Below are 27444 nucleotides of genomic sequence, written 5' to 3' on the forward strand. Positions count from 1 at the left end.
TTTGTGCTTAAAATACTTAATCCAATATGGTCCTTGTTACTTGGAGACCAATAACCAGCCAGCAGATGGGAAAAACTTGAAAGACTGTTGTTACGCACATGTGCCATGGACTGCCCTGGGATAAACTTCTTTTGAAATCAAGAATAACTAATTTTAAGGACAGTGATGAGGGCAGCTCTGTTAGAATGCCTTCTGGGTATCATGTGTGGTTTAAAGAAACATGATTCCACAGTCTTCACAAAATGTACCAATTGGATGGGCTCTTGGCACAAAGACCAGTGCCTAGTAATTGGAAGGAATTAAAAGGAAATTAAGTTTAAAAATGGTTTCCATTACTGGTCCAAGTCTGAGGGAATATGTTACACAAGGTCACAATTCATACATGAAATCTTACTGGGAGACAACATGAAAGCCGTGAAAGAATTATGCATTTCTTGAAAAAGAATTAAGATATTTGAGTTTTCTAGTAATGCTTTGCTTATAAAAGGCTATTGCAGCACAAATTCTGCACCTTTTAAGTTGATAAGTTCAATCTCAAATAGCTGTTCATTTTTTAATGGCATAAATGTGGTCTGAGTTCAGAGTCTGGTCACTGTCATTCCTGTAAGAGATCTGAGTGGGCAGTTTCTCAAAGTCCTGCCAGTGACAAGAGGCTTGTAAATGAGGAATCAATCACAATGTCCTATGACACTTCTGTGCCCCCCACGCCATCTCTACTTTTTTATTTTGAAAACATTTCAGAGTTTTCCCAAAGTGCTAGGAAACACTCCCGGTGGGCTAGATGGAGGGTCCAAATGCCACTAATGATGCCTGTTTCCTGGAGAACTGCCTAAGATGGGCAGAAATCATTTCTAATACAGTGCCCAGCAGAGATCTGCCTTTTATGAATATTTAAATAACTATATAATGGGTACGTCTCCATCAAAAGAAATCTCCCCCAGCTTCGTACCTCCTTAACTTCCTAACTTCCAAAGCATTACCTTAAAAAAAAACCAAAAAAAAACAAAAAAAAAAATCCTCCTAGGAGCCATAGTCAGAATAAAACCAAGGTAGACACTGCCTTGACCTAGAATGGGTGCCAAATGCTGAGTATGAGGCTCACAGTCTCACTTGCATAACAGCAGAGAGACTCCTCCAGCCCCTCCAAGTGTTCTAGAGCACAAGCCATGGCCTACCTAAATGGGTGTGCACAGCTCATAGTCTTCAGGGGTAGATCACAGGAGAGACATTTATACCAAAGTCGTTGTCAGGCCCATCTTGAGAAATATGGACAACAACAGTACCTAGAGAGGAACAGTTGGAACCACAATATGCCTTCAATTTAAGACTGTGGCCAAGTTAAGCCAGGTCAGTCTGTAAACTACGTCTGTGTTACGACCTCAGGGTTCTTCTTAGACTGAGTCCACATAGTTTGAAGGTCTCAGAGGAAAAAAAAAAAAAAAGTTTGGGCTCAGCAGTGTGTATGGGTTAAAAGAACTGATAGAGCCAGCTTGTAGAGTTCAATACATGTGGTCTGTAGAAAAAAAAAAAAAAAAATGCTCCAAAATAGCAACAAGGGGTCATCTGCTTGCAGTTAAGTCTTAGCAGAGGAAGCAGCTTCCTGTGTGGTAGGAGGTCGGAGGGTCTTGGTACAAAGAACTTGCCCATCCTCATTCCTCTGCATTCATACCGAAAAAGTCTAAGCCAAGCAAACAGGCTATTTTGGGGTAGTTTACCCAACAAGCATGTATTAAGAACCGAGGATAGGGACTTCCTTGGTGGTCTAGTGGTCAAGACTTTGCGCTTCCACTGCAGGAGGTACAGGTTTGATCCCTGGTCAGGGAATTAAGATTCTACATGCTGCTCAGAACAACCAAAAAAAAAAAAATATTTTTTTTAAAAGAACCTAGGATACAAGGAGGCCCTCAGGTAGCCCTGGAATTGCAAACACAGATGAGACATATCTGTAGGGCTGTAATTAGGCTGAACATTTTTGTTGTTTAGTTGCTAAATTGTGTCCCCTTCTTGGGAATCCATGGACTGTAGCCTGCCAGGCTCCTCTGTCCATTGGATTTCCCAGAATACTGAAATTGGTTACTTCTTCCTATTTCAAGGGATCTTTATGACCCTGGGATCCAACCAGCACCTCCTGCACTGGCAGGCAGATTTTTTACCTCTGAGCCACCAGGGAAGACCTAGGCTGAACATAGGTTCTGGTTTACCCAGAATGTCTCAGGTTATGCCTATTATCCTGCATCTATCTGGTTTATTTTGTCCTCAATTTTTCATGTTTAAAAAAACACAGCATTATTATAAAGACTGTAAAAAAAGGAGGTAAGAAGAGTTGGGCAGAGCTTCCCTCTCTACTCCCTTGGTTCCATCTTGCAATGTGTTTGATACAGGCAGTGAACAGAGTTTACACTTTAAGACATAATGTTCCTAGCAAATGGAGAGACTTATGCTGAAAGGCAACTGTGATTGGTTACTGCACACACATAATTTGTGACTGTGCTCAAACAGACTTCTATTTATACCCAGAGAAATAAAAGCTGTAGATGTCAAAATTAGCAAAATTTACATATGAAGAGTTAGAGTAACTGAGCTACAAAAATGTTGTGATAAATTTTATATGGGGTTTCCCTGGTGGCTCAGTGGTAAAGAATCTGCCTGCAATTCAGGAGTCCAGGGTTCAGTCCCTCGGTCAGGAAGATCCCCTGGAGAAGGAAATGGCAACCCACTCCAGTATTCTTGCCTGGGAAATCCCATGGACAGAGAAGCCTGGCGGGCCACAATCCATGGGGTCTCAAAGAGGTCAACACGATTTAGTGGCTAAACAACAACAACAAGAAAAGCGTATATGGGGAAAAACAAAACAAAACCCAATGATTACATCAGGAAAGTAAGTAGTTTTGTCTTTTGCTGCCTGTAACCGACTGGATTTGAGAAATGTTTGTGACTTTAAAGAACTAGCTTAAATGATATGAAATTGCTGACATCAGACAGGTTTTTCATGCTTTATAAATCTACCTAAGTGTCCTACAAAAAAAGCATAGGAGTTTTAGAAACAGATCTTCTAAATTCTGATTGTACTTTGTTCAAAACAAAGTCATAAATCCATAATCAAGTGTTCAACAAACAAAATACAGAAATCTCAGCCTCTGAAGTTTGTAGAGTTGCAACTATTAAATAAGACAACACTCGCAAATAGGGAGGACATGAAATAGATCCCTGCCAAAGCAAGGAAGGAACTAAATGAATACCTGACAGCAAGAGACAAGCAATATAAAAGATATACCTTTAAAATTCTATCATTGTGCTCCAAAATCGATTTTGAGACAGATCTTCTGAAACTTTAACACCGAAATTCTTACTGAACTGAGAAACTCATTGTACTGAAATGAACTTATAGTTGGTTGTTATGTAATAATTTTGCACTTGACTATGATATTCTATCAAGAGAAACAGAAGCTGTAATGTATAGATAGTTTTATGTTAAGAAATACACATACATAAATATATAGGTAGGCAGTTAGATAACTGAAGAAGCAAAATGCTGAGGCTCTGTGATAACACTAGGAGAAAAAAAAAGAATCTTAAGAAAAATACCATTGATATGACATTAGGCATAGACTTGGTGAAGGTGACCTAAATACAAAAAGCTGTATCCAGAACAGCTATTCTGCTTATTTTAATGTCTTGGCAAACAACAGAAAGATTGTTTTTACTTTGGTGCACATTAAATTTTTTTATCAGAAAATATTTTATTTTTGAGGGTGATTTTTCAATAGAAATATTTTATGGAGTCATTAATCTAACTTCAGATTGTTAAAAGCATTGAGTACCCATTTTTCACTCTCAGAAGTGTCTCAGTTTGGATAGTAAATTTTGTGGTTCTACTATTTATATTTTAGAACAGTAAGAGATGTGTAACAGAAAAACATAGAAAAGTAGCTCCCCAAAAGCAATATGGTAATCTGAAAAGATCTTCCTATCAAGTATAATTAGACATTATGGATAAGATATTTTCACAAATCTTACTAGATGCACTGGTGAGCTTGTATAAGAGTAAAAAATTTTTAGGCAAAAAAGAATATACAAATTTGGGGACTCAAGAGAAGTAGGCAGAACTGGAGTTTGCTTTTACCCTGAATATATCTACCAAACTAAGTGACATTCAAGCTTAGCTTTATATGGGCTCAAAGGGCATGGATAAAAATATAAAGCCCAATGCCTGTCCAACTTGAAGGTTTTAATGGGACAATCCCCATCCACAACAATTGCCCCCTGACATACACAAGAAATAAGTCTTGAAATATGGCACTGAGAAAAGAAGAAAGAAATTATCCCCAGAATTTGGAACCAAAAGCAGAATTAACGTAGGTTTGCAGTCTTAATTCTCAGTACCTGGGTGGCCCAAAGTATTTCAAGCTGAGAATATTATTTAGAGTATCCTCAACTGGTAGTAATCCCAGGCATTGAGTAGAAATAAATACAAATGCTAAAGTAAACCATCTTTATCCCAGGTCTCAGAGTTCTCACAAATAAAATGCCAAAGAAAATGAGTTGCCCCTGGGCAAAAATAAACATACAAAGAAACAAGGCATCTTGAGAAAGACTCAGCAGAAACAACATATGGCAGAAGGAGATGTTCAAACGTAGGTTACAAACAAACAACAAAAAATGGATTATGATGTTTAATGAAATAAAATAAATTAAGCAAAAAAAAAAGAAAGATCAGGAATGACCAATTTCCACTGTTGGCCATGTTGGAAAAATAGGACCTGGATTTATCCTCCACTCTTAACAATAAGAAAATCAAACAGAATATTAGGAAAAAATTGATTTTGGATACCAGGCAATGGGCAACAACAGAAAGGAACCTTTGAGAGAAGGGAAACAAACAAGGTAGGACCTGAACTTGCCCAGTTCATTCTCCAGAGAGAACTTTGAGGCCACAGAACAGAAGGGCTCAAACAGAACCAGGCAGTGACCTTGCTGAATTGAGAAGACAAAATCTGGAATCTGGGGAGGACAAAGCAGCTAAAATTTTCAGGGCAAAACACAGAAAGAAAGAAAGAGGAGTGTTAGAAAGAACGAGAGAGAAGAGCTTCTCATATGAAGTTGGGAATAATTTATGTTCAAGCAGAGTGGAAAGATTTACTAATACATGGAGCATTGGACAGACTGCTCAGAAAGGGCCAATAAGAAGAAGAATGTTAGGGTCCTCTGTGCTGCTGCGTTGCTTCAGTTGCGTCTGACTCTGTGTGATCCTATGGACTGTAGCACCCCAACCCTGACCAGGCTCCTCTGTCCATGGGATTCTGCAAGCAAGAATACTGGAGTGGGTTGCTGTGCCCTCCTTCAGGGGATCTTCCCAACCCAGAGACTGAACATGCATCTCTTACATCCCCTGCATTGGCAGGAGTGTTCTTTACCAATAACGCCACCCAGTGAGCACTAGGGTCCTCGACTAATGGTCAAATGAGCCCAAATGCTCTGCACCTGCCCTAGAGATGATTAAAAGCAAGCCTCAAAAGGAACAAACTGATTCCTGTGTAAATTAGTAAATAATTCTAAATAACTCACAGGTCAAACAAGTACTGATAATAAAAAAACAGAAAACATTTTGAACTAATAACGGTAAAAATAATCATCACTATCAAAACTTGAGAAAAGAGACAAAGCAGTACTCAGTGGATGATGTAAAGAATTAAATGCTTATATCATAAAATAAGAGTGAAAAATGTTAAGCTAAGTAGCCATCTTAAGATGGAAGATGAAGAATAGCAAAATAATTAAAAAATAAAGTAGAAGGAAAGAAATAGTAAAGAGTAGAAATCCATACAATGAAGAACACACTATAAAAAATTACAAAAGCCCAAATAATTAAGACAGTCTGGTCTTGGCAGAGGATAGAATCCAGAGACAGACGCCTACATATTTGACATGTGTTATATGATCAAAGGAGCACTGGAGATGGGTGGGGATTCAATAAATGATGCAAGGAGAAATTATTGCAAAATAGAAGAACCCAGAGTTCACAAAGTATCCATAGGAATTGATAAGCAAAAGCTCAACAACTCTATAGAAAAATAAGCAGAAGATATGAATAAGAGTTATACAAAAAGGAAGAAATAACTGACAAACATGAGAAGATATTCAACCTTATTAGCAATCAGGAAGATGCAAATTAAAATTATAATGATATGCCATTAAGTACCCAGCAGATGGCCAAAATTTTTAAACCAGACAATTCAACTATTGGAAATGTTGGATGGAGAGAGAACTCTGGTCTATTGTTAGACCATTACTAGATACTACTATTCTGATTTGACCTAATGGAGAAGGAAATGGCAACCCACTCCAGTATTCTTGCCTGGGAAATCTTATGGACAGAGGAGCCTGGTGGGCTACCGTCCACAGGGTCGCAGAGAGTCGGACACGACTTAGTGACCAAACACATACCCACAACAAATTTGACCCAAGAGAGCACATTACCTTACCCCAGAGCGAGTATAAAGGGAGAACCCACGGTTTTGATGTAGGTATAGAGTTGTGATGATTGGTTTTGATGTAGATCGGTTTTGATGATCAGTTTTGATGTAGGTATAGAGTTGAATGAGGCCCAAGGAACTGGGGACTGTTAACACTGGTACAGACAGGAGGATGGGGGTGGAGTGGCAGACACTGGGCATTCTTGGATATCACCAAGGCCCTGGGTACCTGTCGAGGGGGTGAGGAAGGCATTCACTGGGAGGAAGAGGCACCAGCACTGAGTGGCAAAGTGGTAGTGAGGCACTCATAAACTTTGCTTCTTTATAATTTTGTCCCTTCGCAGCTCCACTAACAGTGCTGAGTCAAATGTAGCTGCAGAGATTTCTGTTATCTGCTTCTGCATGTGCCTGGCTGCCATGACAAAGGAAATCTGGAGTAAACCTCCTTTGGTCAATTAGTAGTGCTGGCTCCATGGAACTGTCATGAAGATGAAATGCTCTTTAAAAAATAAAGAACTGAATATAGGCACATAGTTGGCACTAGATGATGTTGGTGGTGATAATAATGACGGTGATGGTGGTGGTGGTGGTGGTAATGGAAGAGGATGTGGAGGGAGTAGGGACCAATTTGCTTCATTTTTCTGTGTTCTCAGGGTCTTCATCTATAAAATGGTAAAAATAATAGCATCTCCTTCTAGGGCTGGTGTGAAGATGAAAAGAGAATGCTTGTACAGACTAGGCTTATACCTAGCAAATACTCCAAAACTGGTAGCTTTGCTAAGTTTATTGCTTTTGCACACTACCCATGGTTCCAAGACCATGCGAGATGGGTCTTTAAATGGGTCTGGAAGAGGGGATTTAATGCCAAAGGGCAATTCCAGCTCATCCAAAAAGCTTTCAGAGGAACAGTCACTTGGTTCTTTTCATTGGGGCTTTTCATTTACAAATTATAGGCTCAAATGAATCACTTTGGTGAGGAAAAACCTCTCACTTTTGGAAAGGTCAAACTGTACAGGTTTTTGAACATGGCTATTCTCCTTTTCTGAAGAAAATTGTCAAGCAGGGGCCGAGATGGATTTCATTATTCCAGCAAGAAATCATGCAGGGAGGTTTGCTTTTTTCAGAATTTGATTGTCAAGGAGACCACAGTGGGAAGAGATGTAGGCTGTGGATTTGTCCATTTCCCTAGAGTGGGTAGAGGTTGAATTAGCCAGAAGTTGGAAGGCGTGCAGGCATTTCCCGGGCAAGAGACTATCATCCCCTTTACTGCAAACAGTTAATCACAAGAGCTGATGAAGCCTCATCCACACGGAGCCTAATGGTACTTCATGGTACATGGTTTTCAACATGCAGCTCAAATTTTATATTATGGTCAAAAGATGGGCTGCTATTCCCCAAACTGAGAATATTAACTAGTCGCCATGGGAGTTTTTCCTTAGGTTTCTAATACATTCCTGGAACTTCTCTATACTAAATCCTTAGGGGACCAACTTCAAAGCCATTCAATAAATGACTATTATAAAGATGTAGTTTGGGTAACTAAACCAATTAGATGAACTATATGATATATTTGTTTCTGCCAAATTCTAGACATTTGGAGAGTTGTGGCAGTAAATAAGAATCTATGAAAGAGAAGGCATATTCAGACAACTTACTGGAACTTCTTACCTCTTTCTTAAATGCATTTTATAATATGGCTTTTAGTGGCACCAGTGGTAAAGAACCCACATGCCAACGCAGAAGATGTAAGAGACATGGGTTCAATCCCTGGTTCAAGAAGATCCCCTAGAGGAGGGCATGGCAACCCACTCCAGCATTCTTACCTGGAGAATCCCATGGATAGAGCAGCCTGGCAGGCTACAGTCCATAGAATTGCAGAGTCAGGCATGACTGAAGCTACTTAGCATGCACACTTTAACTGATGTACTATCATAAATAGTGTACAGCCTCAATGCATGGAATGTCACTTAATACACTGTAGATGCTTGATGAATTGTCAAAATAACCTAGTAGAATAAATACTGACTTCCCTGGTAGCTCAGCTGGTAAAGACTCCACCTGCAATGCAGGAGACCCTGGTTCCATCCCTGGGTTGGGAAGATCCCCTGGAGGAAGGCATGGCAACCCACTTCAGTATCCTTGCCTGGAGAATCCCCATGGACAGAGGAGCCTGGAGAGCTACAGTCCATGGGGTCACAAAGAGTCAGACACGACTGAGTGACTAAGCACAGAATGAATATATATTTGCCATATATCTGATTCAGAAACTAGGGCCATAGCTTCATTGCTTCCCCACATTCTAAATGGCCGGCTAAATCACTACTCTAAATCACTACTCTATCCTAGGTGAGAATGGGGCTCTGATGGCCACAGTGCAAGTCTGGGGGCTCAAAGGATCCTCCAGGTAATGAGGCAGGCAGTCCAAAGTTGAAGGCAGATGTCTGATTCATGTCTGTTACTAAGAAGTAGGGTTTAGAGCAGGTTGGTTGAATTTAAATTAGTGCAAAAATAATAAGGAATCTGGAGAAAAAGTTTGTCATCTTGATGAGCTTATGTGATAGGAGAGATATGTTTATAAAGAAATAATTAAAATGTAATATCAGTGCCCACAATGAAATACCTACAGAATGCCACAGAGGGTTAGGAGAGGGAAAGCACTTTTCTGGAGCAAAGAATTGGGAGGGAGGAAAGAAGATCAGAGAAGGATTCAAAGACAATACAGTATTTGAGATAAGCCTTGAAGGGTACACAGGAAGGAATGCAACATTTTTTAATATTAGGAGGTTGATTTATGTAATTTACCACATTAAAGAATTAAAGGAGGAGAGCATCTCTTCAGAGGCAGAAATGAATTAGACAAAATTTGGCTATTTTGTTAAACTGCTTATAAACCCATCAACAGGAGATCAAAAACTCTTGATATCCTCCCACAATGAAAAATCATATATTAATGAAAATGAATAGACTATAGCTACACCCATCAATATGGGTATCAAAAATGAAATACTGATTGAAATAAGTTAAGTTACAGAAGGACCAGGGAGAGCATGATTCTATGCTGTGTAAAGTTCAAAAACACAGGAAACTAAACATGTAGTTTTTAGGGACACAATTTAGGCAGTAACATTGTAAAGCAAGCAAGGGGATTTTAGATATAAGACTTTTTTCAGCACAGTGGCCCCCTCTGGAAAAGGCGGGAGGTCAGTACAATCAGAGAAGAGTACATGGGGGCCTCTTGAGGCATTGAAATCTATTTCCTCATCTGGCCGGTGGGCACACAGGTATTTGACTTGTTTTTTTATAGACTGAGCAGATGTGTCTCTACATCTGTATATATGACACAGTTCACAATTAAACCATACAAGAAATAGGCACTGGGGTGACCCAGAGGGATGGTACAGGGAGGGAGGTGGGAGGGGTGTTCAGGATGGGGAACAGGTGTACACTCGTGGCAGATACATGTTGATGTATGGCAAAACCAATACAATATTGTAGAGTAAAAAAAAAGAAAAAAGAAAAAAAGAAATAGGTAGAAGGAGATCCAGCTCAATCCTGGACTATAGCGTGCTCCTGGGAACTAGTCACTGAAGGAAGGAATGAATGGACAGGTTATTGTAAACAGAAGAAACAGCATCTACAAAGCATGTGGGTATGAGAGGGCATGGGGGCTTCAAGAGACTGTGCATAGTTTCTATGATCAGAAAGGTGAGCCTGCCCCAAATGATCAAGAGCTTCATAGGCCATACAAGGGTTTGAACCTGCAGCCAACAAGAAGCCACTGAAGGATTTAAAGAGGTGGGTGACATCAGGATTACATTTTAAAAGCACATTCTGGCAGCTGTGTGGAGGGTTGTTGTTGTTTAGTTGTTAAGTCGTGTCCGACTCTTTTGCGACCCCACAGACTGTAGCCCACTAGGCTCCTCTGTCCTGGGGCTTCCCAGGCAAGAATACTGGAGTGGGTTACCATTTCCTACCCCAGCCGATCTTTCCCGACACAGGGATTAAACTTGCATCTCCTCCTTTGGCAGGTGGATTCTTTACCAATGAATCACCTGAGAAGCCCTGTGTGGACGTAGATGAAACTAAAACCTGTCTCCCTTCACCAAAAAGAATCCTCAGAAGAAAACAGTGGATGTATCACATGCCCTTAGGGCCTCCCCTGGACTCCTCTGTTCGAGAAACTACATACATAAACATCTTCTCAATACAAGCAATTACAATTAGTCCTCAGTGTAGGATTTTATGCTTCCGGAAGGCAAGGTTAATGGGAGACACAAGATAAATGGTTTGAAGGAAAGAGCTCACACAGAACTTTTAGGACAGACATGTTTAACACTCTCTATTGGCACGTTGGGACACGGAATTGGGAAATGCATGCTTATAAACTGGGCCCTGATAATACTTCCTTTTAGCCAAATCTAGAAACTCCCAAAGTTTTTACTGATTTCACTGCTAAGGTACTCCTTACAGTACCTAAAGAACGGTAAGGAAAAACAGAAATAAAAAGCAATTGTGGTTGCTGCCCCAAAGGAGTATCGTAAAGTCTCTTCAAGTCCACTATTCTTCAAAGCAGTAACAAATGTACCATAACCTCTATTTCTTGAGTTCTTTCTTTATTATATCAAAATAAAACTTCAGCTGTATTTTAGTTAAAAAATTACTAGGGACATTAGACAATTTGGTACAACTTAACTGCTCCATGAATATAACTGAAATTTGTTCAATTACACATGAAATGAATTATCACCTCATTTGCATGGACAAAAAAAAATCTATTAATGCTCAATTGAGCCTGAACCAGTTGTGAAACAGGTGAGAATTTATGGTTGGATACTCTGATTGAAGCTCTATTAATGTTCAAGACACTTTTTAAATGAATTAAGCCCCAACTCATTTGTATGCTCCATCCCTCCTCACGTCTAATTGTGCCTAAATCGAGCCATCCTTGAACAGCCACAGAGCCCTGCACATACTTGAGGACACCTTGCGCTCTGCGTACATTGGCCCCAAGCTAACCTAAAGCCCTCCCCCTTTGGCTGTTTTCTTCTAGCAGCAACATAACTTGTGATATGATGATTAGTTATCATTAAAGAGAACAATTAGCTGTGGACTTGGAGTCTTGCCTTTGGCCCACTAGTTTATCATGATTTGTGTCAGGCTATGTTGACATCATTCTAGCAAAAGACAGAACAGCTGTGAATGTCAGGCATTTATGGATGGACAGCGGGAAACTTTGCAAAACAGATGAGTGAGAATGGAGAGCGAGTGGGCGCACATGAGGAAAGATCTGCCCAGACAGCCCTTACTGCAGATTTTCTGATTCCCTCGGCCTTGCTTGAGTAACTTTCCTCACCGGCGGTTAAGCACTGGTGTTCACACGTTACCAAGTGTGAGACTTGCCGTTTATGTCTCTCTCTCTCCTACACTGTAAATTGTCCAAGGAGTGGAAATCATCTATGTTTCTCTGTCATATTTCCAGTGTCTTGAGTATTGTAGGGGTCCAGTAAGTATTTTTTAATTAATAGTGAACAGTTGACTAAAAGATAATGACTCATGCATAAAAGAACTTACAGATATTCTGCCACATATTGCTCACATTATTTCTTGTGTATGTTTGTTATGGGTTTCCCTTGTGGCTCAGTGACAAAGAACCTGCCTGACAATGCGGGAGACTTGGGTGTGATCCCTGGGTCGGGGAGATCTCCTGGAAGAGGAAATGGCTACCTACCCACTCTAGTATTCTTGTCTGGAAAAATCCCAGATGGAGGAGCCTGGCAGGCTATGGTCTGGGGGTACAAAGCAGTCAGACACGTCTTAGTTACTAAACAACAATGGCAACATGTTTGGTAGCCTCCATCAGAATTGTAACAAAATCAGGCACTTGAACTCCTCCTTCAGTAGGGGGCTTTGGGCCAGAGTTCACCTTCCCGATCAGAATAGCACCATGCTCCATGAATAATGGAGTTAAACTTGGTGTATCACTTGGGATATAAAACGTAAGGTGAAATTTGTATCATCAAGGTCAGCCTTAAAAATCTCTTTGAAAGAAAAATCCTCGTCTCATGAAATCTAACACATTCAGGTTTTGCTTCAGGGTTGGAACATGTCTCTGGCTGAGCCCCAGAAGGCTGTGGCTTGTATTCAAAGGCCATATTATGGGAAAAATTTGTCTTTAACAATTTGAATGGCCAGACAGATACAGTGGGGGTGCAGCATCCTCTGCTCACCTACTGCCCCCTCTCTGTGGTGGTCCCTCTGAGATAGGCGGCAGGTGGAGTCATTCACTCCTTAGAGAATCTGTTATTTCTCTCTTTGTGCAGAGTACTCCAGGTTGGAGTCTCTTAAATTAAATGTCTGTATCTGGCAGCAACCCGATACATCAGGCACACAAACTCCTGCTGAAAAATGTATGAAGCTTCCATTTTAACAAAAGGTAATTATAATTCACTTGGCCAAAAGGGATGCATACTTTTAAAATCAAGAAACAGACATAAAGATACAATACTGTCAGATCAGTCTGGGTTATAACGTTTTGAAATATATGCAAACTCTCATTTTTACCTTTGAAATGTGTTCCTTTAAAGGGCTATCAGGGACATTGTCTCAAAGGACTCTATCCCATTTCTGAGATAGAGGTGAATGGTAATTCTGAGTCAGCTGGTGGAAAAAAGCACAGGAAGAGGGACTTCCCAGGCAGTCCAGTGGCTAAGACTTTGTGCTTCCAAAGCAGGGAGCAAGGGTTTAATCTCTGGTCAGGGAACTAAGATCCTGCATGCTATGGGGTGCACCCCTCAAAATAAATAACATTAAAAGGAAAAAAGAAACTGCAGGAAGAGAGCCTGAGTGCCTGGAAATGGGCAGTGGGCCTGGCATGAGGACCCGCGCCTCCCTGGTCTCAGCTCAGCACCACCTCCTGAGCCCATGTCACATAATCCTTCTCTTTTGGAAGCCACAGGTATTTGGTTTCACGTACTTCTCTGGGAGTGGAAGCTGAAGAAACTTCACAAATTCCCATCGATAGAGGACAGTCTCATCTACCAACTGTAGAAATGCCCCAAACTGCGATTATTGGCCAGCTGTTGGAGGAAGCTCATCACCGCACGCCCCGTCATCCTCGGCCCTGCCATCATTCTCACCTCTTGCCTCTCTCCACCTTACCTTTCTTGTGTTCAGCACAACTTCTAGACCCAGACTGGATGGTGACCTCTCTCTTCTGACAGGAATCTATTCACTCAGGAGTGTCTTAATGCACCTGCAGAAGCTGCTGCCAAGGGGGAAGAGGGCTGGAAACTGTCTTATCGGGAGGCTGTGCCGCTTTGCAGTCTCCAGAATGGGGGTGGGTAAACACTTCTCATGCAGGAGGCCATCCAGCCAGGCAGGAGGGCTGTCTGGGAGTCCTGTGTCCTCAGAAAACATTAGAGTATCCTGAAGCTCTTCAGGGTACAAGAAATGGCTATATGAACTTCCAGGCTCTCACACGAGAAAGATTACAGAGATTAAGAAAGAGCAGAAGACTGTGAAATAGCTGAGATTTGCTGAGTTCATCTGCTGGTGGTGCCCAGAATATGGCATCAGGATGGGTGAGCTCCTCTGAGAGCCATTTAACAAGGCCAGCCGAGTTGTGCTCATCAACCCTGCACAAGGTTCTCTCACTTGCTAACTCAAACATTCTCACGTGGCATTTCTGATTCAGCCCTGCCACTGGATTGAGATTGGGGAGGGGGAACTGTTTCCCATCCTCATCTTTCTTATTTTACTTTCTTCGCTGCCACATCATGGAAAAAGTGAGGCCAGGAGATGACCCTGAATGGACAGTTAGCCACAGCTGGTCCCCTGCCTGGGACTCACATTTTCACTTACAACCACCTGCATGTATTCAAGCTTTGTAGATACAGTTGATCCATTGTCTGGCCTTATTTCAACAAGTACTGATTGAGCACCATGTCATTCTGGACACTGTGTCAGGAAGAGGTGATAATCGGAGGCAGTGAAGTATCTCTGTCACCTACCAGTCCTGTAGACAAGAACAAGTCACTTAATCCTCTGGTCACAGCTTCCCCATCTGTAATACCAGTATGACCACAGTAGTACCTATGCTAGGAGGCTGTTGGGAGAATTAAATCCCCAGCAAGTCTTCAGTGAAGCTCCTGATGCACAGCAAGGGAATGATGACTATGAGCTGTTGTCATGACACTCACACCGTGGAACACCCCTCAGCCACGGCTCACGCTTGCACATGCCAACCACCTGGATTGGAGCAGAAACCCAGAAAACAAGTACTAGAAGCAATTTCCTCCTTCTCCCTAGGACTCAGCAAGTCCATAAATTAGGAATCTCACAGCTGTGCATGCTGTGCTTAGTTGCTCAGTTGTGTATGACTCTTTGGGACCCCATGGTCTACAGCCCACCAAGCTGCTCTGTCCATGGGATTCTCCAAGCAAGAATACTCCAAGCATGCCCTCCTCCAGGGGATCTTCCCAACTCAGGGATCGAACCCAGGTCTCCTGCATTGCAGGTGGATTCTTTACTATCTGAGCCACCAGGGAAGCTCAAGAATACTGGAGTGGGTAGCCTATACCTTCAACAGGAGATCTTCCTGACCCAGGAATCCAACAGGAGTCTCCTGCACTGCAGGCGGGTTCTTTACCAGCTGACGTACCAGGGAAGCCCCTAGGAATCTCTAGGCCCTTGGAAAAAATGAAAACAAAGTTCCCATTCTACTTTTTGTCCTTTTATTTACTTCGTCATGCAAAGATGGGCATGATAAAATATAGAAACAGCAAGGACCTAACAGAAGCAGAAGAGACTAAGAAGAGATTGCAAGAATACAAAGAACTGTACAAAAAAGGTCTTAATGACCTGGATAACTACAAAGGTATGATCTCTCACCTAGAGCCAGACATATTGGAGTGTTAAGTCAAGTGGGCCTTAGGAAGCATTACTAAAAACAAAGCTAGTGGAGGTGATGGGATTTCAGCTGAGCTATTTCAAATCCTAAAAGATGTTGCTGTGAAAGTGCTGCACTCAATACGCCAGCAAATTTGGAAAACTCAGAAATTGCCACAGGAGGAAAAGATCAGTTTTCATTCCAACACAAAAAAGGCAATGCCAAAGAATGTTCAAAGTACCATAAAATTGCGCTTATTTCAAACGCTAGCAAGGTAATGCTCAAAATTCTTCAAGCTAGGCTTCAACAGTACATGAACTGAGAACTTCCAGATGTACAAGCTACATTTAGAAAGGGCAGAGGAATCAGGAATCATATTGCCAACATCCACTGGATCATAGAAAAAGCAAGGGAACTCCAGAAAAACATCTACTCTGCTTCATCAACTACACTAAAGCCTTTGACTGTGTGGATCACAACAAAATGGAAAATTCTGGAAGAGGTGGGAATACCAGACCACCATACTTGCCTCTTGAGAAACCTGTATGCAGGTCAAGAAGCAACAGTTAGAAATGGATATGGAACAATGGACTGATTCAAAACTGCGAAAGGAGAATATCAAGGCTGTATATTGTCACTCTGCTTATTTAACTTCTGTTTCATGTGAAATGCTGAGCTGGATGAGCAAAAGCTGGAATCAAGATTTTGGCAGAAATATCAATAATTTCAGATATGCAGAGTACATCACCCTAATGGCAAAAAGTGAAGAGAAACTAAAAGCCTCCTGATGAAGGTGAAAGAGAAGAGTGAGAGAGCTGGCTTAAAACTCAACATTCAAAAAACTAACATCATGGCATCTGGTCCCATCACTTCATGGCAAATAGATGGGGAAATAATGGAAACAGTGACAGACTTTCTTTCCTTGGGCCCCCAAATCACTGTGGATGGTGAGTGCAGCCCCGAAATTAAAAGTGCTTGCTCCTTGGAATAAAAGCTATGGCAAATCTAGACAACGTATTAAGAAGCAGAGACATCACTTTGCTGACAAACGGCCATATAGTCAAAGCTATGGTTTTTCCAGAGTCGTGTATGGATGTGAGAGTTAGATCATAAAAAGAGAAAGCTGAAGAACTGCTGCTTTTGAACTGTGGTGTTGGAGAAGACTCTTCAGAGTCTCTTGGACTGCAAGGAGATCCAACCAGTCAATCCTAAAAGAAACCAGTCCTGAATATTCCCTGGGAGGAATATTCACAGGCCACCTGATAGGAAGGGTCGACTCATTGGAAAAGTCTGCGGTGCTAGGAAAGATTGGCGGCAGGAGGAGAAGGGGGCAACAGAGGATGAGATGGTTGGATGGCATCACTGAATCAGTGAGCATGAGTTTGAGCAAACTCCAGGAGACAGTGAAGGACAGGGAAGCCCGGTGTGCTGCCATTCAGGGGGTTGCAGAGAGTGGGACATGACTTCCCAAATGAACAACAGGAGGAAAAAGGCCTGACTGGTGAGGCTGGTAAATATGGTCATGGGCACGTGCAGCCCAATGCTATCTGTCTGTCTGTCTGTCTGCCCGCCCCTCTGCAGCTCACACATCCCTCCACTTAAGCCATGTGGCTGTCTGGGTAAGGGACTGCTCTGCTGACCTTGTTTCTGCCCATTCCTGAGTCCTGGGGTCTAAGTCTGGGGAGCGACAGGAGATCTCCTTCCACTCTGCTAGGATTCAGCAGATGGAGAATTCAATTCCCAATCATACGATTTTTTACATAATTTTATTGATTTACTTATCTTTGACTGCACTGGGTCTTTGTCGCTGTGTAGACTTTTCTCTAGTTTTGGTTAGTGGGAGCTACTCTCTAGTTATAAAGCTTCTGTCTACAATGCGGGAAACCCAGGTTCGATCCCTGGGTCAGGAAGAGCCTCTGGAGAAGGAAATGGCAGTCCACTCCAGTACTATTGCCTGGAAAATCCCATGGACAGAGGAGCTTGGTAGGCTACAGTCCATGGGGTTGCAAAGAGTCGGACACGGCTGAGCGACTTCACTTCACTTCACCCTCCAGCTGTAGCGTGCAGGCTTCTCACTGTGGTGGCTTCTCTTGTTCTGGAGCTCAGGCTCTAGGGAGCGTGGGCTCAGTAGTTGTGGCTCCCGGGCTCTAGAGCACAGGCTCCATAGCTGTGGTGTGTGGGCCTAGCTCCCCTGAGGCATATTGGATCTTCCCGGACTAGGGATTGAGCCCGAGCCTCCTGCATCGGCAGGTCGATTCTTTACCACTGAGCCACCAGGGTAGCCCCTAATCATACTCTTGTGTCTATTCGCCTACTGGTTTGGAATACAGAGAAAAGGGTCTGATTAGTCGCCTCAGAAATTGAACATTAAAGAGAACCTCTCGAAAAACCAAAAGAGAAATGAAGACACCTCCTGACTTGTGCTCAGTCCTCAAACCATAGGCTCATTATCTGAGAGGGACAAAGAAAACTATATACTATGGCTTTGCTGCCAAGGACATGATTGAGTTGGGGGCCTAACAGTCTGCTCCCAATTCAGTGAGGTTCTGTGAGGGGACAGAAAGGGGTCCTCCTGGGAACTGAAAGGATGACACAGAGTTTATGTGCTCTGTGTGTGTCAGTCACTTAGTCATGTCTGACACTTTGTGACCCCCATGGGCTATAGCCCACCAGGCTCCTCTGTCCATGGAGATTCTCCAGGCAAGAATACTGGAGTGGTTATCACTTCCTTCTCCAGGGGATCTTCCTGACCCAGGGATCGAATCCGGGTCTCCTGCATTGCAGACAGATTCTTTACCATCTGAGCTATAGGGAAGTCCCTATAGCTTTATGTGTTTATAGCTTATGTGTTAGACAGTGACAGAAAGACCCAATGTTTGAACCCATGGCTTGTGATCCCAGCTGAGTCCCAGGCAGCCTCATTTCTCCCTGAGTGACCTGTATGGTTCTGTGATAATCCTGGTAGAATTCATTTACTGGTAGGTGATGCCCCAACTCTTAACAAAATAATATAGATCTCTGAGAACTTTCAAAATTAAATGTGAAGATACTACTGGCCAGGGAAGCAAACGGAGGTAGGAGGGAAGAATGAAAGGAAGTAAGATGCTAGAATTTCATACAAAAGAGACCCAAGTACCACTGATTTTCTGAACTCACTTTCTCTGCATCCTAACAGTCATTAAAATGTATAAAAATGGATATTCTGAGGCAGCAACACTAAGAATTATCATTGCTGCAGTTGCTTGGCAACCTGAGACTTTGGTTATTTTATTTCTAAACAGGGAATGCTATAAACTGGTATCTGGAGTTTGTGAAAAGAGTTTTAAATTGATGTTCTCTCTGTAAATCAGGAAGAGATAATACAGCGTTAACGTACATTTAAAGGTTGCTAAATATGCAGATGTGTGTGTCTCATACCACATGCACACAAAGATTCTCCCTCAGAGTTTCTCTCCATTATATGCTATCTTCAGTAAATCTGGAGAATTAATATCCCTTTGCATTTTTCCTGGAAAATATCTATGTAATTTCCCTTTGTCAATAACATGCATTTGAGTCCCAAGGAACGAATCTTTTACCTCCTGTGTGAATCAGGGAAACTGAGTATTGTGGCTCATATCAGTCATGAGCTCCTTTCTCTAGCTTCCCAGACACTGCGTGGGTTTCCAGTTCTGAGAAAGCAAAGACAAACCCAACATCGAACTGGCTACTGGGAGAAAATTAGTTCTCAAGACAAGAAAAAGGAATGTCCACCTTCTTCAGAGATGTGACTCTTATGAAGACCTGACAAATCTTAGGGTGCTCCCAGAGATCCTGCCTACGGGTTCCAGCATGGATGAGGTATTCACATTTTGAAAAAGTTGCCTGTATTTATAAAATGTCATTTCTCCACAATTTCTCCACATTCTCTTGAATGTGACCTTGGTTCCTGACTCCTCAGTAGGTCCTCAGGAGGAGAAAGACTCCCATTCCAGACACTGAGGATGAGCATCCCTAATTTCTGCAGAATAATCTTTTCTAAAGTGGCCCCTGGGGCTTCCCAGATGGAGCTAGTGGTAAAGAACCCACCTGCCAATGAGCAGACATAAGAGATGCAGGTTCAGCCCCTGGGTCAGGAAGATCCCCTGGAGGAGGGCCTGACAACCCACTCCAGTCTTCTTGCCTGGAGAATCTCCATGGACAGAGCAGCCTGATGGGCTACAGTCCATGGAGTCACAAAGAATCAGACATGCCTGAAGCAACTCAGCATGCGTGCACACAAAGTGGCCCCTGCAGCGGTATTTGCTTGCCACTGAAGCTCATGACAGCAGACTGCCTTGGGCTCCACCTTTCGTCTCCAGAGAGAAGAAGGGCACCTGAGAGTCAGATGCCTGAGCCCCACAGAGTGTCTGTGATGGATTCTTACATACAAGGATTAGGTCTTGGTCTGAACCACAGTTCAGTTCAATTCAGTCACTCAGTCGTGTCCGACTCTTTGCGACCCCATGAATCGCAGCATGCCAGCCCTCCCTGTCCATCACCAACTCCCAGAGTTCACTCAAACTCATGTCCATCGAGTCAGTGATGCCATCCAGCCATCTCATCCTCTGTTGTCCCCTTCTCCTCCTGCCCCCAATCCCTCCCAGCATCAGAGTCTTTTCCAGTGAGTCAACTCTTCACATGAGGTGGCTGAAGTACTGGAGTTTCAGCTTTAGCATCATTCCTTCCAAAGAAATCCCAGGGTTGATCTCCTTCAGAATGGACTGGTTGGATCTCCTTTCAGTCCAAGGGACTCTCAAGAGTCTTCTCCAACACCACAGCTCAAAAGCATCAATTCTTCAGCGTTCAGCCTTCTTCACAGTCCAACTCTCACATCCATACATGACCACAGGAAAAACCATAGCCTGGACTAGACGGACCTTAGTCGGCAAAGTAATGTCTCTGCTTTTGAATATGCTATCTAGGTTGCTCATAACTTTTCTTCCAAGGAGTAAGCGTCTTTTAATTTCATGGCTGCAGTCACCATCTGCAGTGATTTTGAAGCCCCGAAAAATAAAGTCTGACACTGTTTCCACTGTTTCCACTGTTTCCCCTTCTATTTCCCATGAAGTGATGCCATGATCTTAGTTTTCTGAATGTTGAGCTTGAAGCCAACTTTTTCACTCTCCTCTTTCACTTTCATCAAGAGGCTTTTTAGCTCCTCTTCACTTTCTGCCATAAGGGTGGTGTCATCTGCATATCTCAGGTTATTGATATTTCTCCTGGCAATCTTGATTCCAGCTTGTGTTTCTTCCAGTCCAGCGTTTCTCATGATGTACTCTGCATATAAGTTAAATAAGCAGGGTGACAATATACAGCCTTAACGTATTCCTTTTCCTATTTGGAACCAGTCTGTTGTTCCTTGTCCAGTTCTAACTGTTGCTTCCTGACCTGCATACAGATTTCTCAAGAGGCAGGTCAGGTGCTCTGGTATTCCCATCTCTCTCAGAATTTTCCACAGTTTATTGTGATCCACACAGTCAAAGGCTTTGGCATAGTCAATAAAGCAGAAATAAATGTTTTTCTGGAACTCTCTTGCTTTTTCCATGATCCAGCGGATGTTGGCAATTTGATCTCTTGTTCCTCTGCCTTTTCTAAAACCAGCTTGAACATCTGGAAGGTCACGGTTCACATATTGCTGAAGCCTGACTTGGAGAATTTTGAGCATTACTTTACTAGCATGTGAGGTGAGTGCAATTGTGCGGTAGTTTGAGCATTCTTTGGCATTGCCTTTCTTTGGGATTGGAATGAAAACTGACCTTTTCCAGTCCTGTGGCCACTGCTGAGTTTTCCAAATTTGCTGGCATATTGAGTGCAGCACTTTCACAGCATCATCTTTCAGGATTTGACATAGCTCAACTGGAATGCCATCACCTCCACTACAGACCAAATCCATACAAGAAGAGCATAGAGCACCAGTTCCATTATGGGGCTGTTCATGCAGAACCATGCTTCAAGTTAACTTGGGAAGAGGATCTCAGACAGATACAACACTAGAGGGTCACAGAATGACTTTCTATGACCTTTTGTTCTGTGGAAGCCAGGACATTATAACATCTCTGTTGTTTAGAAATAGAGGACAGCATATTGTTGGCAAATAATAAAATAGACCATTTGACCTACTTAGGTCATTATTTCTTCAAATGGAGTCACAGCTATAAATGAAGGAAAAATGTTTCAGGCTTCAAGTATCACTGTGTGAAGGGTATGCTTCCCCTTACCAGACATCTAGAAGGTACCAAAAATTCTATTTTGAGAGAACTGGGTGGTGGTTATAATTTCCAAGTCTTTGGAGAGACAGGTCCTGCAGATCAGCTGGGACATAACAGGACTTTTTAGCCAAAGCCAAGTACACACTGACAGAGCCTTGTGGTGGCCCTTCTGGGTAGCAGTTCTAGTGATGTATGCCTGCCATGCTGGTTTCTGGCATAGGAATTTGTTTTGATGCCACTATATATTTTTTCTCATCTATCCAAGGGGAAGGCTATGATGAGGAACAGCAAATGGCTGAGCAATGGAAGGAAACAGGCAAAATGCACTGTGAAAAAGCTTAGGACTATGACAGCTTCCCTGAAACAAGAGGTTCCCCAAACTTAGGGAGTTCTGTGTAGCCTGTCTGACAAGGGGGTTGGAGCCTTTGGTGGTCTCCTTCCTGTCCCCGGTGCTTTTCTGAATGGTGTCACCACTTGGGATTGATTGATGGAACTTGGATTGCCCAGCGAGCCTGAGCTATGTCACGGCTGTGTCTGGGAAACTATTCTGCGCTTGCATTTATCACTTATTAAGGCAATATCATTTGCAAAGTCAAAAACCATTCAGGGCACACCTAGGGTGCCCATGGGAGTGCCTGGGATGGGTAATGAATCCAAACTCGCTTTCGGGCTTGATTACATGACAGAGAGTCTGTCTGGAACGATGATGAAGAGAAACGAGGACAGGCTCTATCCCTTCTGTGCACATTCCAGTTAATTTCCCAAAAGCAAACACAAGTGATGTGAGTTCCAAGCACAGAAGTGTCCAGGGTGACAAATGAAGTGGGTTTTTTGTGTGTTTTGGAGGGCGTGGGGGGAGGGTCATGAGAGTGGAGTCTGGTTTTCCTTTTTTTTTTTTTTTTCCTTTAAGTGAACAAGAATAAGAGGAAAACTGCAAGGGTACAAAACCTATCTCAGGAACTTACTGCAGAGACAGGGTTTGACATGGGAAAAGTGTTTAGTATGCTAACAAAATGCCGTGTGATGGGGGTTTGGAGCACGTACTGAATTGATAAAAGAAATCTGGGCCATCCTGCTGTGCTGAAGACCTCATGCTGTGCAGAGCAAAGGCAGCTAATATATTACAGAGCTTGATGAGGCTGGGCGAGTGGATCGGTAAGGAACTGCCAAGGTCTCTGAGGCTGTAAAATGTGATGCGGTTTGATCCTGCCACCAACTGGCTGGGTGACTTCAGTAAATCTTGGCCTTATCTTCCTGCACTTTGAAAGAGGATAGTTTGTCGTTGATTAATCACTTTGCAAATGCATTCTCAGAACCAAATATTGACTATCTGCTGTGGCTGAGAATCTGAAACAATATTACAGCAACGATCTTCGAAAGCTCACACCTAACGATGGGCATTCAGGACTGAGGGATGATACAGCTGGCTATACACGTGCACTGCCAGTGAAGGTTTGGGGAGGACAGAGCTGGCTGGGTGGCCAGGCCCCCACGTTTTCTGACACCAAGCAGCGGGGAGCTCTGCAAGGTCCCCAGGAGGATCCTGATGGTGAGGGGCAACTCTACGCCTGGGTCTTATGTCGACACCGTATTTATATTAACTGTAAGCCTACTTCAACAGAGAATGAGATGGTTGGATGGCATCACTGACTCAATGGATATGTTTGAGCAAACTACAGGAGACGGTGAAGGACAGGGGAGACTTGGCATGCTGCAGTCCATGGTGTCGCAAAGAGTCAGACACAACTTAGCGACTGAACAACAAAGTCTACTTCAGACATGGAGCATCTTTAATCATCACTCCCTCAGAGCCAGAAGGGAAAGAAGGGAGCTGAAGCAGACAGATGTCTGCAGAGAAAGGTGAGTGGAGTTTCCACATTTTGTCAGCCCTCGCAAGTGAGCAGGTAGCTGGTCATTGTGACTAACTGGTGTATGGTATGTTTAATTTAACAAGAGACCTTGAACTATGAACAAAAACAATTTTTAATGTTGATAGTAAAACCCAGCTTGAACCAAAAGGAAGTTACTTCATCTAAAGTAAAAGTAGTTTCATATGCTTACTTTTATCCATCCCCCCACCATCAATTCAACAAATATTTATTGAAATCCATAAAAGCATGTTGCTCCACAGAAACAATGTGATATATATATATAATATATATATGAGATATAAATATACAAGCAAAATACATAATCAGTGACCTCATAAGGTGGTATTTTGAATTTTGTCTACATCATGATCTGTCGAGTTATCTTACTAATACACGTTTCCCTTTTTATGGACAAGGAAGCCAACAAGGGCTGATAACGCTTTCTTTTCTTTCTGACATCTCAATCTTGACAGGACCTTTCCAGACCTTTATTTTTTTCCCTCCTTCTCTTCTCTGTTTCCTTCCTCCCTCCCTTCCTTCTGTCCTCTCTTTCTTGTAATCACAAGTTGACTTTATTCAGCTGTAGAAATGATACTGAATGAAACTTCATAAACCTTCAAATTGAATTTTTTTTTTCCTCATAGAAAAGAATCACACAAGGGCTGGGTGTATTCTAGAATTCCAGATTTCAAGAACTAAGACAGACCGGCTTATAATCTCTATTTAAACTCCAAAGTAGGCTAGTAATGGGCTTCCTGGTGGAGAACAAAATCACTGTGTTGGCATCAACTTATGGCAGAGGCAAAGCACAGCTCCAGAACTCATACTGAATCTCAGCTACTGTAGAAAAAACTGCCTGACTTCCCAACACAACAGAAACATTTATTTTGTCGAATCCTACAGATTAAAAAATTATTCCATATACCGTATATTTGCTTAATCCTCATGGCAACTCTGTAAGGTATGTGCTATTTCCATTTCAATAGGTGGGTATAGGCTCAACCACATTATTGTTATTGGTTATTGACTACAGTGTTACACACTTTACAAAAAACTTTCACACATATACCATTACAAGGCTTTTATCCTTGTTGTGTAAATAAGATATATAGCTATAGCTCTCAGTTCATGAGACGTGAAGGTTCAGATAGTGAAAGGTGCAGCTGGACCTTGGCAGAGCCTGAAAAATTAGAGAGTTCCCCTCATCCCATCACCATATTGTCCAATGGAAAAGCTGAACTGGAGCGTTGGTGGTGAGGGGTGGCTCCAGGGCTGGGTCATTCATGGCCAAAGATGATATGGCAAGTTTTTGGCTATTCCAGACATAGGAGCAGTTCTAATTTCATCTTTCTGGAGCATAACCGAAAAGAGGAAAAGGTTCTTGGAAGTGAAACAAACATTTGCTTGGGATAGTGGGTGGTAATTCCCCAAGCATTTCAGTTCTCTTAAATAGGATTGCCAGATAAAATACAGGGTGCCCCTATGGCTTATGCAATATTAGGGACATACTTAACACTGAAAATATTTGGTTTTTATCTGAAATTAAAATTTAACTGGGCATCCCATATTTTTATTGGCTAGATAAGGCAGCTCTACTCCTAAGGGAATGGTAATTCAATCTTAGGACCCTTGCTCTTATCTCTATAAAGCATTTGTACAATGGTGGCAAAAGTTTGAGTGCATGCATGCTAAGTCATTTCAGTTGTGTCCAGCTCTGAGATCCTATGGACCTTAGCCCCAGGCTCCTCTGTCTATGGGATTCTCCAGGCAAGAACACTGGAGTGGGTTGCCATGCCCTCCTCCAGTGGATCTTCCTGACCCAGGGATCGAACCCACATCTCCTGCAGCCCCTGCATGGCAGGCAAATTCTTTATCACTAGCGCCACTAGGGAAGGCTCAACAATAATCTACCAATGGCAATTGTTATTGAAGCCCTCAACTGAGGTAACTTCCTATTATTTCTGACTCGAGCAGCCTAATGTTAGGATTGGGGCAAATTTATGTATTTCCACAGCTTTTGAATTTGGCAGATCGTGCATTACATAACTGCTAGCGAAGGCCAGTTTCCGGCACTGAACTGACAGTGTGGTCCATACCTCTGCAGTACAACTCTCCCCAGATGCCACTAGACTGAGAAACCCCCACCTAGCCCTGGTACTATGCTCACTTCATCCCATTCTTCGAGCAGAAGAGTCACTTACTTGTATGGGATGTGCTTGCTGCCATTGACGAGAGCCAGGATGACATTGCCCAGGGCAGACAGTGAGAGGCACAGCCCTGAGCCTCCTTCCCGATTTTTGCTGAGAGCTTTCACACAGCTGCCAAGATCGATGAGGTGCAGGCGGCTGCGGCCTCCAGACACTGCCACAGGAGAGAAGACAAGAGAAGAAAGGACTGGTTAAGTCTGGTAAACCCTCATCTGTCCTTCAGGTGGCTCCTTGGGAAATCTGAAGGGAAACAAAGAGGAAGTAAAAGGTTGAAGTTCATGACGTAGGACGAGACCCCAACCAAATCATGCAGGGGTAACAAATAACACGGTCCTCTTAGATTCTGTCCATCACACACCACTGGCCTTCTGAAACCTACGGACATTCCTACTATAAATAAAGGAATAATTCCTTTTGGTTGAATTAGATGAGATTTAACAGAGAAGGTAAACTTCTATTAAAAGAGAATAAGATTTGTGCCTACAGAAATTTCTGCCTTTGTGTAACAGAATTCTGAAATTGATCATATTAAAACATGAATAGCCCATAAGTGATTATCTGCTTTGGTTGAGTGTTATAGAGACCAGTGACCTAAAACTCAGCCAGGAATCAGGTTAATAACTCAAATAATAATCAAATGGGTTTAAAACCAGTAATGATGAGAAAAAATCTTGAAAATAGCCAGAGGGGGAAAATTATGTTACAAGTAAAGGAACAATGATAAAATGATGCTTCTCAGAAATAATACAGGTGAGAAGACAATGGAGCAACATTCTTAAAGTACTGAAAACTTCCAACCTCCAGTTATACACCCAACCAGAGTATCATCCTCAGATAAAAGGAAAATAAAGACTTTTTCAGACTTAAAAAAGCTGAAAGAATTCATTACAAAGGATATACACAAAAGAATGAATAGTTTTGGAAATGACAACCATGTGGATAACTTTATGTTTTTCTCTTATTTAAATCTCCTTAAAAGTTAATTGACTGCTAAAGCAAAAATAACAAAAATGTAATATGTGGGTATAACACACACAAAATTAAAATGTTTGGCAACAATAGCACAAAGTTTAGGAGTGGAAAAATGAAAATACTGTAAGGTTCTTATTCTAGACATGAAGTGGTATAATATCACTTAAAAGTAGACTGTGATTACTTAAAGATGTATACAATAAATCCTATAGCAATCACTAAATAATAAAGATTTAGAGCTAAAAAGCCAAAAAAGAATATTAAGTGGAGTCATATAAAACGTTCAATAAGTTCAAAAGAAAGCAAATAAAATAAAAAGAACAAAGGACAGACTGGTTGAATAGAAAACATACAGAAACATAATACTTTGGGCCACAGCATATGAATTTTCCTATTAAATGAAGTAGTCTGAATATCCTTATTAAAAGTCGATATTGTTGGATTTGATAAAAAGCAAGACTCTTCTACATGCTGCCTATGGGAAGTGCACTTCAAATATAAACAAACAATAGGTTGCAAATATAAGTATGGAAAAGGCTATACCATGCAAATAGTTGCCATAAGAAAGCTGAGGCAGTTACAACAATATCAAACAAAAGAGACTTAAGACAAAAATATTCCTAGAGGAAAAGAGAGAGATTTTATAATGAGAAAGGATAAAAGTCATCAGGAGGTCAGAACAATCAAAAATTGTTATGCTTTAATAATAATGGAAGTTGAAACATATGAAGTAAAATCTGATAGAACTACAATAATGAACAGAAAACTCCAGGCTTATAGCTGGAGATTTCAAATACCCCTTTC

The 27444-nt window shown here is 42.0% G+C and overlaps 1 protein-coding gene across 1 annotated transcript in view; it reads right to left on the reverse strand.

Moving 5' to 3' along the window:
* KIF26B (kinesin family member 26B) overlaps window positions 1-27444 on the reverse strand; it is a 518472-nt gene that overhangs the window by 50689 nt on the left and 440339 nt on the right. The window contains exon 10 of the mRNA XM_018060247.1: window positions 25663-25822. Coding sequence (XP_017915736.1) covers window positions 25663-25822 — 160 coding nt within the window. The remainder of the gene's footprint in view (window positions 1-25662; window positions 25823-27444) is intronic.

This window comes from Capra hircus, chromosome 16 (assembly GCF_001704415.2).
Source record: "Capra hircus breed San Clemente chromosome 16, ASM170441v1, whole genome shotgun sequence".
Taxonomy (NCBI): Eukaryota; Metazoa; Chordata; class Mammalia; order Artiodactyla; family Bovidae; genus Capra; species Capra hircus.